General features: G+C 39.5%; 1 protein-coding gene across 4 annotated transcripts in view; it reads left to right on the forward strand.

The window, feature by feature from the left end:
• Positions 1-16187, forward strand: part of SACS (sacsin molecular chaperone) — a 290289-nt gene that overhangs the window by 108217 nt on the left and 165885 nt on the right. Inside the window, exon 1 of one of the 4 annotated variants that reach the window (XM_053708509.1) lies at positions 2909-2984. The exons of the other annotated variants lie outside the window; for them this stretch is intronic. Within the exon in view, the coding sequence (XP_053564484.1) occupies positions 2983-2984 (2 nt within the window). The 5' untranslated portion in view covers positions 2909-2982. Of the gene's footprint in view, positions 1-2908; positions 2985-16187 lie in introns of those variants that run through there. 4 annotated transcript variants of the gene reach the window in all.

The following is a 16187-nucleotide window of genomic DNA, read 5'->3' on the forward strand; positions in this document are numbered from 1 at the left end:
CTCCCTCCTTATCACTTACTCACTTTGCAATAATTTCCGTAGTATAGCAGTCCCACCCACTCCTGTCCCTCTCTCGCCCCTCTCACACCTCCACCCGCCCAATCCACCCGCCTACCTCCTGTCCCTCCCACGCCACCAACGATCGTCACCATCGCTGGCCGATGCAGAGAGGGCCACTTCTGTTGCCCTCTCTGCATCGGTTGCTTATCAGAGGGTATTGCAGGATGCCTCAAATATCGAGGCATCACTGCAATACCCTGAAAGCGGCTGGAAGCGATCAACGCTTGAAACCCCTGAGGACGTGCCAGGCACGTCCTTGGTCGTTAACGACCGGTTTTAGTAGGACGTGTCTGACACGCCCTTGGTCGTTAAGGGGTTAAAATTGTATTCTCTATCTGAATGATGAAAGAAAAAAATTGCGTTTAATGTCCCTTTAATTGACACAAAAGTGCAAAAAGAAATGCCCAGATGTGTTAAACCATTTTATTATTGCACTATTGCCTTCATTTCACTATGTGTTAACTCCTGCAAACATATTTTAGAATGTTTATTTACTGATTTTTCTTATGCATGACACATATTGTTCATGTACCTTTAATTAAACTGTTAAACTGCTTAATAATTTGGGCAGACAATGAAGGTAATTGATATTTTACATTCAAATGTTTCAAAAGGTCAGTAAGCCATCCACTTATTTCATTCAGGGTACCCTAAAAGTTATTTGACTTAAAAAACAAGAACAAAGCAAAAAAAAAAACATGTTCTTGTCCTGAATAAATCATTATCTTCTTATCACCAAGGAGCAGAGGAAGTGCTCCTTATCAGGCAGGGTGGATTAATTGTATGATCATTTTGTTTTAGTCCAGTGTCCCTTTAAGAGCTTTCAGTTTGTTTTATTTGTCTGAAGTGTGGACTGATCTTGTTTATAACTGGCTCATTATGAATGTGTGCAAACTGATCCTACTTACTAGTGTCACAGAGCATTGTGCTATGACAGAGGGACTGACAGATGTGCTGCGCTGTGACTAACTAATGTGTATGTATTAACATATGGTCTTAGCTACACAGTGTGCTTTGACACTCTGCTACAAGAGTGCTACACACTGACTCTCCGCAGACTTAAGGAGGAACACAGGGAGGCTTTTTAGCAGTCTAACGGTTTTTAGGATGTCACAGGGTGGATCTGAGGTGCATGCGTACAAGTGATTTCCTGCTGGAGCCGGTATGGTTCCCTTCACATATCATGTATAGTTCCCCATCAGCAGCCAGCACTGAGCTGTGGCACAATGCCAGACCATGCCACTGCCTCTGTGACTGCAGCTTTCAGTTTTATTATTTAAGGTGGTCTAGAACTGTTGCGTTCCTTCATCATTTACTGTTTTTTATTTAAGGTGGTCTAGTGGAATTTACAGTTTTTTTTTTTAGAAAATCTAATAAGTGTGTTCATATGAGTGTACTGTATATTAAATTATTAAATTAGATTTGCTAGTTAGTATATTATTTAACTCTCTCTGGTCATTCTTTATTCCTGTACATCCTGTACATTCCTATTACTGTACATATTTGTACATCTTGGCACTACTTTATTTTATTGGGATTTTTTTGGCTGGTTTTATTTTGGATTGTTATTTCTATATACCTGTCTGAATATTTTGCTTTGTTTCTTAAATCATTCCAGTCCATTAGAGTAGCCACAGATGGAATTATAAAAACTATTTGAAGTCATAGAAACAAAAATGATGTTGACATAGTAAAAGTAAAACATGCTAATTAATTCAGTATTGATAATGACTTCCCAATATGACAGAATACATTTTTTTACTATGTAAATTTATGACATTTAAAACATTGTATTTAACTTTTTATTAAAATGAAATGATTGAAATCAGCTTGCACAAAAACGTTAACATTATAAAAATGTATTTGTGCAAATAGTCAAGAAATGACATTCAAAACATTTAGAATGGGGTTTTAAGGAATCCAGTCCAGGGGTATTCTTCTTGCTACTACTGCATTTGAACACCTTGTGATATATGGGTTATTGTGTGATTTTCAAATGGACTGTAATAGGTAGGTTTGAATTTGAAAACCCCATGAAAAGACATGCAAAACTGTTTTTTGTGGGTATTCCAATGGGTCTATCTGTCTGTCTATATTAATATATCTAGTCATCTGGCATGTTTTGGTTTCCACTTACTTTTTAATACACATGATTAATAAAAGTATATATTTAATAGATGATAAGACTCATACATATACATCCTTTGAAGATTAAACAATCAAAACATTGCAACATACCATAAGGGAAATACTAGTATTTATGATTCAAATTCTCTATATCTGGTTTCTTTTTTAACCACAATTTCCTGTCTAACTTGACTACTTAATGTGGCACACTTTTACCATTAATATATGCATATAGTGTACCCAGCATCACCCATTTAGTCACTTAGTTATCCCTGACAAACTTTACTGAGACATTTAAGTATCTGCGATATACAGTGCTAATGCTAATTTGCATCAAATGGTTTAGAAAAATAAGAGAGGGCACCACCAGTCCCCTTTGTTCATAGACAAGTACCCTAAATGTGCTCTAGTAAATCTGTTTCATAGTTTTATAAATGATTAGGGAATCTGTTTTAAGATTTTTTTTTATTTATTTTTTTACATCTGTTTTCATTCAAGTACATATGTTATCAGGTTTTATTAATATTTTGTATTTGGTTAAGATATACTGTAAATACAGTTTATTAGTAAATGCCTTTAAGTTTAGGTAGTTTCTTTGTACCACCTTAAATAAAGAGGAACAGGAATATAGCTAATTATACAAGGCTACCTTAAAAGCAAAGCTGAAAGAGTCTGTGACAGAGGCGAGGCGGGGCTTGGCAGCCTATCAGTGCTGAACGAGGGCTGCATAGGGGGATGCATACATGATCTGCCAGGAACACCATCTCTGGCACCAACTGCATTGACCGGAGGGGGATGTGAGTATGTAAGGGGGCTCTATATTAAGCCTGAGAAAAGCTTGGGGTGTTGGTGGTAAACAAGGCTTGGGCTGATGCTGCAGTAACTGCAGCTAACTGCAGTTATTACAAGACCTGCCCATTGTCTAAGCATCCAACTATTTTGGTGATTAGAGGAATAGATGGTGTGAAAGTTTCACAGTCATCATTGCAGCTGCTAACATATGTCTTGGGTAGATGTACCAATGAAAGAAAAGAGAAATGATCCGAAAATTAAGAGGCAGAAAGGTACATCTTTTGGTGGCAAGGGTATTGCAGGGTCATAGGAAGATATCATCAGTTTATGCAGGGATCACATAGCATGTTATAGAAATTGTTGTCACCTATACAGGGACGGCTGTCCTGATGACAGAATCATTGCAGGGATATAGGAAAATAATGTGGCAGGTCAGGCTTACTGGAGCATAAAATAACTATTGATAATCAGGAAATGGGCACGTGTGTTAGGCTCCCTGTGTGTTACAGTCTTGTGATGTCCCCATGCAGATAAGAGACACTGATCAGTTTGATTTCAGGGTACAATGTGCCATACATCAGTGCTGACAATTCTATATATGTGTGTGTATATATATATATATATGTAAGCTGTATGACTCTCATATTAATTATTATTTATAAACTAAATCTTTAATTTGTCTATATTAACTAATAAGTCAAATAACCATTCACTGAAAGAAAATCTCTTCAAAATCTCTAATAGCTTATGGAGCTGATTTACTACAGTGAGAGGTAGCTTCCCAAAACTTAGTGAACCCTCTGCTTAAAATAAATTAATTTTACTTTCTTACGGGAGAGGTTTGTGAATTCTTAAAGGGACAGTGTAGTCAGAAATTAAATGGCAAAAACACAGGAGTATACATATAAATAAAGCATTTTCTAATGTGGATTCTGTATTAAATATGTACCGTTTTTAAAATATGTATGTTTAAAATAAATAATTTTTCCAAACCCACTCCTTTGTCAGCCGTTACGGATTCCCAATCCGTGCTGACAACTGCAGTTGTAAGATGGCGACATTTAGACGCATTGCGCATGCGCAAGTTAGTGCAACGTTACAGGATACGTCACCATCTTATGCTGAAGCAGACAAGCACATGATGTCGGCTTGATTGCCGCAATCGGCGCATGCGATAGGCATTAGATGACATTGTGCATGCGTTGAATACAGAGAATACATTTAAATTATATGCAAAAAGAAGTGATACAATTGGTGGTTTTGTTAGCCTTTAGACGGCCCACATTTGTAGGCTGGATGACGTGATGTCATCGTAATAAAATAAAATCAAATTTTATGGCAAAAGGGAGCTTAGTTTTAAACAGTCTTAAGTTAAATTACATTGCTTTTATAGTTTATATGCAAACTGTTTGTTACGTTTAACATTACAAAAAAAAAGTTAGTAATCCTTTAAAGGGACACTGAACCCAAATTTTTTCTTTCATGATTCAGATAGAGCATGACATTTTAAGCAACTTTCTAATTTACTCCTATTATCAATTCTTCTTTGTTCTCTTGCTATCTTTATTTTAAAAGCAGGAATGTAAATCTTAGCAGCCAGCCCATTTTAGGTTTAGCACCATGGATAGCGCTTGGTTATTTGAGGATTACATTTACCCACCAATAAGCAAGCATAACCCAGGTTCTCAACCAAAAATGGGCCGGCTCCTATGCATCACATTCCTGCTCTTTAAATAAAGATAGCAAGAGAACGAAGAAAAATTGATAATGGGAGTAAATTTGAAAGTTGCTTAAAATTTCATGCTCTATCTGAATCACAAAAGAAAAAAATGGGTTTAGTGTCCCTTTAATGAATCTAGGCCATCTGCTCCATGAATTCAACTGATGATGTTTTTTTAATGTTGCAGTTGCATCAATGCCTAAGATCATTATTGATAAATATTTGAAACGCTAGAAAGTGTTTCATTGCTTTTTTTTTTTCTTTGAGAGTAAAGATTGTCTGTAATATCTATCAGTAGGCTGAAATATTCATTTATTAAAGGGACACTAAAGTAACATTAAAAATTTCATGATTCAGCTAGAGCATGTTATTTTATGAGACTTTGCAATTTACTTCCATTATCGAATTGCACAGTCTTTATATATTCATACTTTCTGAGGCAACAGCTTTTACTGGGCATGTGCAAGAGATCAGTGTATACGCATATGAGTCTATGATTGGCTGATTGCTGGCACGTGAGACAGGGGGACAAGCAAGATGTAGTTAATTTTGAAATTTGTCAGGAAAAAAATTACTGCTCATTTAAAATTCAGAGTAGGGGCTATTGCATTATCTTATTTTTATGCACTTGATTATGCAACTTGACTGTATTTAATATTCCTTTAGATTCTTTAACTCAAAGGGATACTGTCACATATCATTATTTATGCCTTGGTGTTCAAAGATTTCTGCATCTGCTTGTAAAAGCAACAGCAATCACAAATTACAGCCTCTAAGTTTTATCAGAATAGAACATACTTTTTGTATCAGTGGTTTAGATTTATTTAGTTTTGAGTGGGTATTTTATTTTGTGGCACAATATCTTAGTCAATGTATTGGATAGCAGAGGGATTTTAGAACTTTAGCTTGTTGAAGAAATATCTATGTTTAGTGAATCTAGCCGGTATATATTAAAACTAGTGCTAGTCTATGCATTACATGCCAAGCAAGTTTTTTTTTTTAAAGACACTTAATCATATATGTATTTTAGCAACTGCAATAGCAGTTCAAGTTAAAAGAAATGTAAAAATGTGTTTTGCAAGTAAATTCTGCACCGCTAAAGTGGTCTCAATTTAAAACTAGGTAAATCATCACAAAAATATTAACCCCTGCATTAATCAAAGACCAATTTCGCTTGTAAGGTTTCGTTATTCTTAGTACATGTATAAATAGACAACACTAAGAAACTTTGCAAAAAGTAGGCCCTGGCTCACTAAAGTATTCGAACCTGTGCCATGGATGCATCCAAGTGTAAAATATCAGAGGCGTTTTAAGTAGCAAAACTCTCAAACATAATCTACTGTTCTGTTTCAGTATAAATTATCACCTAAATAAAAATGGAACCTTTATCACAAAATGGGTTGCACTGTTTTAAAGAACATTATCACTGGCTTTACAACCTTTGAAATATGGTATCATACTATCAACCAATTCTAACATGGTAAGCCTATAATTCCTTTACCAATATAACTGCAGGCTCGCCAGAAACACGGGGCATCAAGCTCCATCTAGAGTCTAAACCACTTCTTTTAACACTAAGCCCCTGAAGATCTTCCTACCTTGTCTTCACCACGCCGGGTATCACCGATCGGTCCTCCAGAGGGTCCCGAAGTCTTCATCCAAGCCCAAGCGGGGGCTGAAGTCTTGATCCATCATCGGCCTGAAGAGGTCCATCATCTGGCTGAAGTCTTGATCCAAGCGGCGGCTGAAGAAGTCCATCATCGGGCTGAAGTCTTGATCCAAGCGGCGGCTGAAGAAGTCCATCATCGGGCTGAAGTTTTGATCCAAGCGGCATCTTCAATCTTCTTTCTTCCGGATCCATCTTCATCCCTCCGACGCGGAACATCCATCCTGCCCGACGACTTCCCGACGAATGACGGTTCCTTTAAATGACGTCATCCAAGATGGTGTCCCTCGAATTCCGATTGGCTGATAGGATTCTATCAGCCAATCGGAATTAAGGTAGGAAAATTCTGATTGGCTGATGGAATCAGCCAATCAGATTGAACTTGCATTCTATTGGCTGTTCCGATCAGCCAATAGAATGCGAGCTCAATCTGATTGGCTGATTGGATCAGCCAATCGGATTGAACTTGAATCTGATTGGCTGATTCCATCAGCCAATCAGAATTTTCCTACCTTAATTCCGATTGGCTGATAGAATTTGAGGGACGCCATCTTGGATGACGTCATTTAAAGGAACCGTCATTCGTCGGGAAGTCGTCAGGCAGGATGGATGTTCCGCGTCGGCGGGATGAAGATGGATCCGGAAGAAAGAAGATTGAAGATGCCACTTGGATCAAGACTTCAGCCCGATGATGGACTTCTTCAGCCGCCACTTGGATCAAGACTTCAGCCCAATGATGGACTTCTTCAGCCGCCGCTTGGATCAAGACTTCAGCCCGATGATGGACCTCTTCAGCCCGATGATGGATCAAGACTTCAGCCCCCGCTTGGGCTTGGATGAAGAATTCGGGACCCTCTGGAGGACCGAACGGTGATACCCGGCGTGGTGAAGACAAGGTAGATCTTCAGGGGCTTAGTGTTAGGTTTATTTAAGGGGGGTTTGGGTTAGATTAGGGGTATGTGGGTGGTGGGTTGTAATGTTGGTGGGGGGATATTGTATGTTTTTTTTTCCAGGCAAAAGAGCAGAATTCTTTGGGGCATGCCCCGCAAAAGGCCCTTTTAAGGGCTGGTAAGGTAAAAGAGCTTTTCTATTTTTATTTTAGAATAGGGTAGGGCATTTTTTTATTTTGGGGGGCTTTGTTATTTTATTAGGGGGCTTAGAGTAGGTGTAATTAGCTTAAAATTGTTGTAATAACATTTGTATAATGTTTGTACATTTTTTTTTATTTTTTGTAACTTAGTTCTTTTTTTATTTTTTGTACTTTAGTTAGTTTATTTAATTGTATTTATTTGTAGGTATTGTATGTAATTAATTTATTGATAGTGTAGTGTTAGGTTTAATTGTAGATAATTGTAGGTATTTTATTTAATTAATTTATTGATAGTGTAGTGTTAGGTTTAATTGTAACTTAGGTTAGGATTTATTTTACAGGTAATTTTGTAATTATTTTAACTAGGTAGCTATTAAATAGTTCTTAACTATTTAATAGCTATTGTACCTGGTTAAAATAAATACAAAGTTACCTGTAAAATAAATATAAATCCTAAAATAGCTACAATATAATTATAATTTATATTGTAGCTATATTAGGGTTTATTTTACAGGTAAGTATTTAGCTTTAAATAGGATTAATTTATTTAATAAGAGTTAATTTATTTCGTTAGATTTAAATTATATTTAACTTAGGGGGGTGTTAGTGTTAGGGTTAGACTTAGCTTTAGGGGTTAATAAATTTATTAGAGTAGCAGTGAGGTCCGGTCGGCAGATTAGGGGTTAATACTTGAAGTTAGGTGTCGGTGATGTTAGGTAGGGCAGATTAGGGGTTAATACTATGTATTATAGGGTTATTGAGGCGGGAGTGAGGCTGATTAGGGGTTAATAACTTTATTATAGTAGCGGTGAGGTCCGGTCAGCAGATTAGGGGTTAATAATTGTAGGTAGGTGGAGGCGACGTTGGGGGCGGCAGATTAGGGGTTAATAAATATAATATAGGGGTCGGCGGTGTTAGGGGCAGCAGATTAGGGGTTAAAAAAAATATGCAGGGGTCAGCAATAGCGGGGGCGGCAGATTAGGGTTTAATAAGTGTAAGGTTAGGGGTGTTTAGACTCGGGGTACATGTTAGGGTGTTAGGTGCAGACTTAGGAAGTGTTTCCCCATAAGAAACAATGGGGCTGTGTTAGGAGCTGAACGCTGCTTTTTTGCAGGTGTTAGACTTTTTTTCAGCTCAAATGGCCCCATTGTTTCCTATGGGGATATCGTGCACAAGCACGTTTTTGAAGCTGGCCGCGTCCGTAAGCACCGCTGGTATTGAGAGTTGCAGTGGCTATAAATTATGCTATGCGCTCCCTTTTTGGAGCCTAACGTAGCCCTTCTGTGAACTCTAAATACCAGTGGTATTTAAAAGGTGCGGGGGGAAAAAACCCAGCGTTAGCTATGCGGGTCGTTACCGACAAAACTCTAAATCTAGCCGTATATGTATTAACCCCTAATCCACCAACCCCCACATCGCAATCTAACCTTATAAATGTATAACCTCTAATCTGCCAACCCACCACAACACAATAATCCTAATAAAACTATTAACCCCTAAACCGCCAAACCCACACAACGCAATAATCCTAATAAAACTATTAACCCCTAATCCGCCATAGGGGTTAGGTTTAATTTTTTTATTTTTCCTAATTTTTAGATTCATTTATTTTAATTTACTCTTAGGTTTATTTTTCTAAGTACTGTTCGGATTTTTATTTTAATTACAATTTAGTATTTTATTATTTCCATCTTAATGGAGGAGAGTCCACTACTTCATTCATTACTTGAGGGAATTACGAACCTGGCCACCAGGAGGAGGCAAAGACACCCCAGCCAAAGGTTTAAATACCTCCCCCACTCCTCTCATCCCCCAGTCATTCTTTGCCTTTCGTCACAGGAGGTTGGCAGAGAAGTGTTGGAAGACTGGATTAGTCTCTTATGGAGGGTAGTACTTTTTGCAATAGGACTGGAGTTTTAAGTAGTCCTGTCAGCCTCTCAGTGAGAGCATGGGTGAAAGTTAGAGTCCGGAGATGCAGGGATAGTCTTTCTGTGAAACCATCCCGACTCAGATTAACAGTTCCTTAAGCAATCAGCGTTGACGAGTTTCGCTGCCTGCTTTCTGCTCTCAAGTCCATGTCAGGAGCGATGCTACTAACCTGTCACACTTGAAAGGCCGTGTTCCTGTTCCACGGCGTAGATTCTGGTAAGATTGTTTCATTTATACACATATGATAACGTAAGAAGACAGGGTCACAGTGTGCCTCCTTTTATCTGTATAGAATCAAGGGTCAATACCCCCGGAAGGGAGATTATTGAACAGGGGGGGATTTGTACATAATATTATTTATTGTGTTTTATTGCTGCGACATGTGTGAGATGAGGCTCTGTCAGTGTGTGAACAGTCAGTTTTTTATCGAGAGATCGACGCAGGCCTTTTTTTGGTGCGTTTTCTCTCTGGTGCAGGGGCGGTACTGCATGGCTATCCATGTGACTAGATGTGGCCTCTTCTACTTCCTCTTCTTGACCGGTGGTTGTAGGAGACAAAGCGTTTTCTCTGAGGTCCGAGTCATAGGAGGTGGTGAGTGCCCCGGCCATTGGGATATAAAGGTGCCATTTAAATTTATCTAGTCTGCAATAAAGGCAAAAGCTATGGAGGACTCTGATATGTTAGAGGGTACTCCCTCTTTAATTAAACATAGAAACATTGAATTTGATGGTAGATAAGAATCAAAAAGGCCCATCAAGTCTACCCATAAATCTAATAACTGTGTATATTGTGAAGAGGTCCCGTTGATCCGCCTGCTCACCTCTGTTCCACATGCTTTGATAAGATTGCAATATCTAAAAAGAATAAGGTACTAAGTACAACTGAGCTGTCCACCTTTGAGGGTTCTCCGTCCTGTGAGGTGCATTCCCTACATTCATCTCCTACTACACATGCATCTCGCCTGGGCCATGCTAATCCTCCTTTCGGCCACCAGATTCCGCTGATCAACTACAAATGTTGGTTTCTGCAACTTTCAATGCCTTATCTTACCCTGTTAAGCGCAAGCAAAAGGTAAAACACTGCTATACGTCCCAGGGGTCATCTACGCCGCTTGAGGTTTTTGACAGAATATCTGTAGATAAGGATGACTCCGACTCGTCGGAGGACGCTTTTTCTGGGACAGAATCGGTGACTTCTAGACCTCCGTCTGCGGAGGTGCCAGATTTTAAATTGAAGATGGAGCATTTGCGCTTTCTACTAAAAGAGGTGCTTGATACCATAGAGGTTCCGGAGCCAAAACTGCCAGAGGAACCTTCGATCGCTAAGCTAGATAGGGTGTACGAGGACAGGGTAGTACCACAGACCTTTCCGGTTCCCGTTAAGATGGCTAATATTATTAAGAATGAGTTGGAGAAACTTGGTTCATCTTTGAATTTTTTCTCCATCTGCTTCTTTTAAAAAGCTGTCGCAACTTGAGCTTGGGGTGCCATTCCTAAGGTAAATGGTGCTAGCTAAGTGAGCGACTCTCCCGGTAGAGGATAGTTCTTCGTTCAAGGAGCCCATGGATAAAAAACTGAAATCCATGTTGAGGAAGATGTTCTAACTCACAGGGTTTGTTTTTCAACCGGCAGCGGCAGTCGCTGCAGTGGCTGGAGCTGCTACCTATTGGTGTGATGCTCTGTCAGCTATGGTCGAGGTGGAGACCCACCTCACGGAGATACAGGAACAAATTAAGTCCTTAAGGGTAGCTCATTCGTTCATCTGCAATGTCAAAATGATTCGCCTGAATGCTAAGACATCAGGTTTTTCTGTTCTAGCCAACAGGGCTCTGTGGTTAAAGTTGTGGTCTGTGGACTTGACTTCTAAGTCGAGATTACTTTCGATACATTTTCAGGGGAAGGTTCTCTTTGGTCCAGGTCTGGATTCCATCATATCCACCGTCATGGGAGGCAAGGGTGCTTTCCTACTGCATTATAAGAAGAATAAGCCTAAGGGGTCTACTTTTCGTCCCTTTCGTTTGGACAAGTCTCAACGCCAGCAGCCTGCCACAAAAACCGAGCAGTCCAAGGGATCTTGGAAACCAGCTCAGTCTTGGAACAAGTCCAAGCTGAGTATGAAGCCCGCATCTATCATATTAGGATTATTGTGTTGTGTGGGTTTGGCGGTTTAGGGGTTAATAGTTTTATTAGGATTATTGCGTTGTGTGTGTTTGGCGGATTAATAGATTTATAAGGTTTGTTGCAATGTGGGTTAATGGCCAATCAGGGGTTAATAGTTTTAATAGGTACTTTGCGATGTGGGTTAATGGCCGATTAAGGGGTTAATACATTTATTAGGTAGTTTGTGATGTTGGGGTTGGCGGTTTCAGGGGTTAATACTTTTACTAGGTTGATTGCGATGCAGGTGAATGGCGGATTAGGGGTTAATAGTTTAATTAGGCATATTGCGTTGTGGGGGGTTGTTGGTTTAGGGGTTATTACATTTATTATTAGTTGCGATGTGGAGGGATTGCGGATATAGGGGTTTTACGTGTTAGTGTTGGGTTTATTTTTGGGAGGCGTGTTAGACTTTTATGGGAGATTTTTTTCTTAGGCGCCAGCAGTTTCTGGACATCGCTAGTTTATCCGACTCACGGCAGTTTATGAATTGCTGGCGCCGTATATGTGATACCCCAATGTGCGAGGTGATATTACGGGCGGTGCGGGTTTCAGCAGTTATGCTGAAGCTTGCACCGCATATGTAATCTCGCCCATGGTGCAGGAAATATTTTGGTGTGGGGGTGCTTTGCCGCTACATGAGTTGGTGACTTACACAAAATAAACTACACTTTGGCCAGAGAGAAGTACCACTCTATTCTGCAGACTTGCCAACCCTTCTGACTTAAAAGGACAGTATACATCAATTTTCATATAATTGCATGTAATAGACACTACTATAGAGAGGAATATGCACAGATACTGATCTAAAAATCCAATGCAAAACCTTTTAAAAGTGTTATTTAGAAGCTCCCAGTTTAGCACTGTTGATGAGGTGAGGCTGGGACACCCAGTGAAAGTGGCTGAGAAAGCAGAAAGAGCAGACCATCCCTCCTCCCCTGCACAAACAGGAGCAAGCAGGAATCTGTAGACTACAGTCTACATCTGATACCGTGGGGTTGGTTAGTAGTCTGAAATCAGCACAATGTTATAAAAAAAATAAGCAAAACTATAAATTGTTATAAAAACACTCTAGGATGGGCTATCTAAATAGAACATCTTGGCAAAGAAAAATGTAGTGTACAATGTCTCTTTAAATTTGTGTAGGACGGGATTCATTTTTACATCAGATGAACAATCCAAAATACACATCAATACTGTGCCAATCATATCTGTAGTCTACGCTAGAGCAAGGAGTGCTAATTGGCATGGCTTTCCCTTCACAATCTATGGACCTCAATCCCTTGAGCAACTTTGAGAGAACATTTATAAAGGGAAAAGTCAGAAGACATTGTAACATCTCTAGACACTCTACTGGGTGATCTAAATGAGTGCTGGAATAATGTGAGTTGTAAGTTTATGCACAAAAGTATAGAGGCAATATGTTAAAGCAGTCATTACAGCAATACCAAATATTGAGAATATTTGATATTTAGTATATACTAACAAACATATATATATATATATATATATATATATATATATATATATTTCTTTCCTAAGATATGGAAAGTCCACAACGTCATTCAATTACTAGTGGGAATATCACTCCTGGCCAGCAGGAGGAGGCAAAGAGCACCACAGCAAAGCTGTTAAGTGTCACTCCCCTACCCATAATCCCCAGTTATTCTCTTTGCCTCTGTCAATGGAGGAGGTGAAGTTTGATGTCTGAATAAAAATTTGCTACAAGCAAGTTTTTTGGGTTTACCTATAGTCTACGTTAATCTCTTCAGTAGAGTGGTGGTGGCTTTAAAGCAGTTAGAAAGTTGTGAGGCAGTCCTTGCTTGATTTTCGAACATATTTGATATAGAAAGCCAGATTTGGCTACTCTGTTCTTTCTTTTTCTACAGGTCTCTTTAAGGAGTATGTGTCCTTTCACGCATGGTGAGCTGTCTACCTGCCGGACAGCTGATTTTGCTTTTGTCTTCTAGGTCTGGAAGACTTGCACTTAGGAAGTTTTGACACTTTTGCCTCGGCTGGGGCAGCTTTTGGGAGAAAGGTTCTTCAAGCAGTGGTGCCTTCCGTTTAGGTTCCCTGTCTTGTCCCTCCCTTATCATATGTGTACTCTAGCTTGGGTATTGATTCCCAATAGTAATTAGATGATCCGTGGACTCATCGTGTCATTAGAAAGAAAATAAAATTTATGCTTACCTGATAAAATTATTTATTTCTTGACACAATGAGTCCACGGCCCGCCCTGTTCTTAAGACAGGTTGCTGGTATGTTATAAATTTCAGACACCTGTGCACCTTGTTGCTTCCTTTCTCTCCTTTACTTCGATCGAATGACTGGAGTGGGAGGGAGGGGAGGTGATATTTATCAGGTTTACTGTGGTGCTCTTTGCCGCCTCCTGCTGGGCAGGAGAGATATTCCCAATAGTAATTAAATGATCCGTGGACTCATCGTGTCAAGAAAGAAATAAATGTATCAGGTAAGCATACATTTTCTTTTTTATTAAAATGCAAGGGACTTTGTGTGGGTGTTTTTCTGATAGACACGGCTGAGTATTTCTTTCATAGAGAGGGATGTTAGCTCTCTATGTTCTATGCGAGCCGGATTTTGTTTGCGTGCTTTGCTGTCATGTGACCCTCCCTTCCGCTCTTAGAGTTACGGAGCGGCTTTGGCTGGTCTGTTAAGTCTGGCTAGTTCTCTCCTGATATATCTGTTTGATTACTACTTTTTCCGGAGGGGCAGGTAGGCACCTCAGTACATGCTGAGGTGTAGAGGTCTATACTGAGGGGGTTTTTATGAGCACAAAATTGCTCCCCAATATTTTTGAAAGCTGCAGATATTTAAAGTGACAGTAGAAATTATTTTGTGGGGGTTATTTTGAGCACAAATTCGCTCTGCAATATCTCTAAAGCTACAAAATTTAAGTGTAAGCATAAATTTTAATAATTTTCATAATTTTTATTAAATTATTATGAGTCATAGAGCAGGAGTCTGTTCCAATGGACAAATGTTTCCTGTGTCTAGAGAACCAAATTGTATTGCCTATGTAATTTTGTACTTCGTGTCTAGATAGAACTTTAAAATGTAAAGATAGATTTTTAGTTTTTGTGCCTAATGTCTCTCAGGTGGATGCTGTTCAGGCAATGCCACAGCTTTCTCCTCAAACTTCTCAAGCCTTTATGGCATCACATACAGTGCTCTGCAGTTCCTCTCAGCCTCCTGGAGGAGTTTATTTGCCTGCAGAAATTGCTGCTCATTTATCTTCTGCGGTATCTGCAGCATTATCTGCTTTTCCTATGTTAAAGGTAAAACGCAAGAGGAAACTTTAGAGATTCAGATAGTAAGGTTTCTGTTCCATCTACTGCTACACAGGTTACCCTCTATAAGTCTGATGAGGAGGATACGTCGGTAGCCTCTGAGGGTGAAATCTCAGATTTGGACAGTATAATTCCTTTATCTGAGACTGAAGAAGTTAATTTCAGATTTAAGCTTAAACACCTTTGTGTACTGTTAAAGGAGGTATTGGCTACATTGGACGACTCCGATACTTCTGTCATTGTCAACACTAAAAAATCTAGTAAACTAGTGTGACGGAGATTATTTCTCAGGAATGGTAGAAGCCTGGGATTCCTTTCTCCTGTCTTTAAAAAGATGTTTCCTGTCACTGACTCCATTAAAGATTCATGGCGCACAGTGCCTGAAGTTGAAGGGGCTATTTCTACTTTGGCTTAGAAAAATAAGATCCCTTTAGAGGATAGCTGCTCCTTTAAGGATCACATGGACAAGAAGCTGGAGGCTTATTTGAAAACAATGTATGTTCATCAGGGTATTCAATGGCAACCTGCAGTTTTTATTGCCACTGTAGCAAGTGCTGCATCTTATTGGTGCAATGCCTAGTCTGAATCTATATTAGTAGAGACTCCGTATGAGGAGATACAGGATAGGATTAAGGCTCTCAAACTAACCAATTCCTTTATTTCTGATGCTAACATGCAAGTTATTAGACTGAGAACCAAGATGCCTGGCTTCACTGTCTTAGCCCACAGGGCTTGTGGCTAAAATCTTGGTCAGCTGATGTTAATTCTAAGTCCAAGCTTCTGACACTTCCTTACAAGAGTAAGACCTTGTTTGGGCCTCGTCTGGCAGAAATAGTTTCTGATATTACGGGTGGAAAGGGCTCTTTTCTACCACAAGACAAGAAGAACAGACCTAGAGGACGTCAAAGTAATTTTCGTTCCTTTCATAACTTCAAAGGAAAGTCTTCCTCTTCCAAGCAGGAGCAGTCTAAGTCTTCTTGGAAACCCAATCAGTCTTGGAACAATGGGAAGCAATCAAAGAAACCTACAGCTGAGTTTAAGTCAGCATGAAGGGTTTGTCCCCGGTCCGGGATCGGATCAAGTGGGGGCAGACTTTCTCTGTTTTATCAAGCTTGGATACGAGATGTCCCAGATCCTTGGGCTGTGGACATAGTATCTCAGGGTTACAAAATAGAATTCAAAACTTTCCCTCCCAGGGGCAGATTTCTTCTCTCAAGATTATCTGCAGACCAGATAAAAAGAGAGGCATTTTTGAAATGCGTTCAGGACCTTTCCTCCATGGTAGTTCCAGTAAGGGAACAAGGTCTAGGATTCTACTCAAATCTGTTTGTGGTTCCCA

The sequence above is a fragment of the Bombina bombina genome, chromosome 3 (assembly GCF_027579735.1).
Source record: "Bombina bombina isolate aBomBom1 chromosome 3, aBomBom1.pri, whole genome shotgun sequence".
Lineage (NCBI taxonomy): Eukaryota > Metazoa > Chordata > Amphibia > Anura > Bombinatoridae > Bombina > Bombina bombina.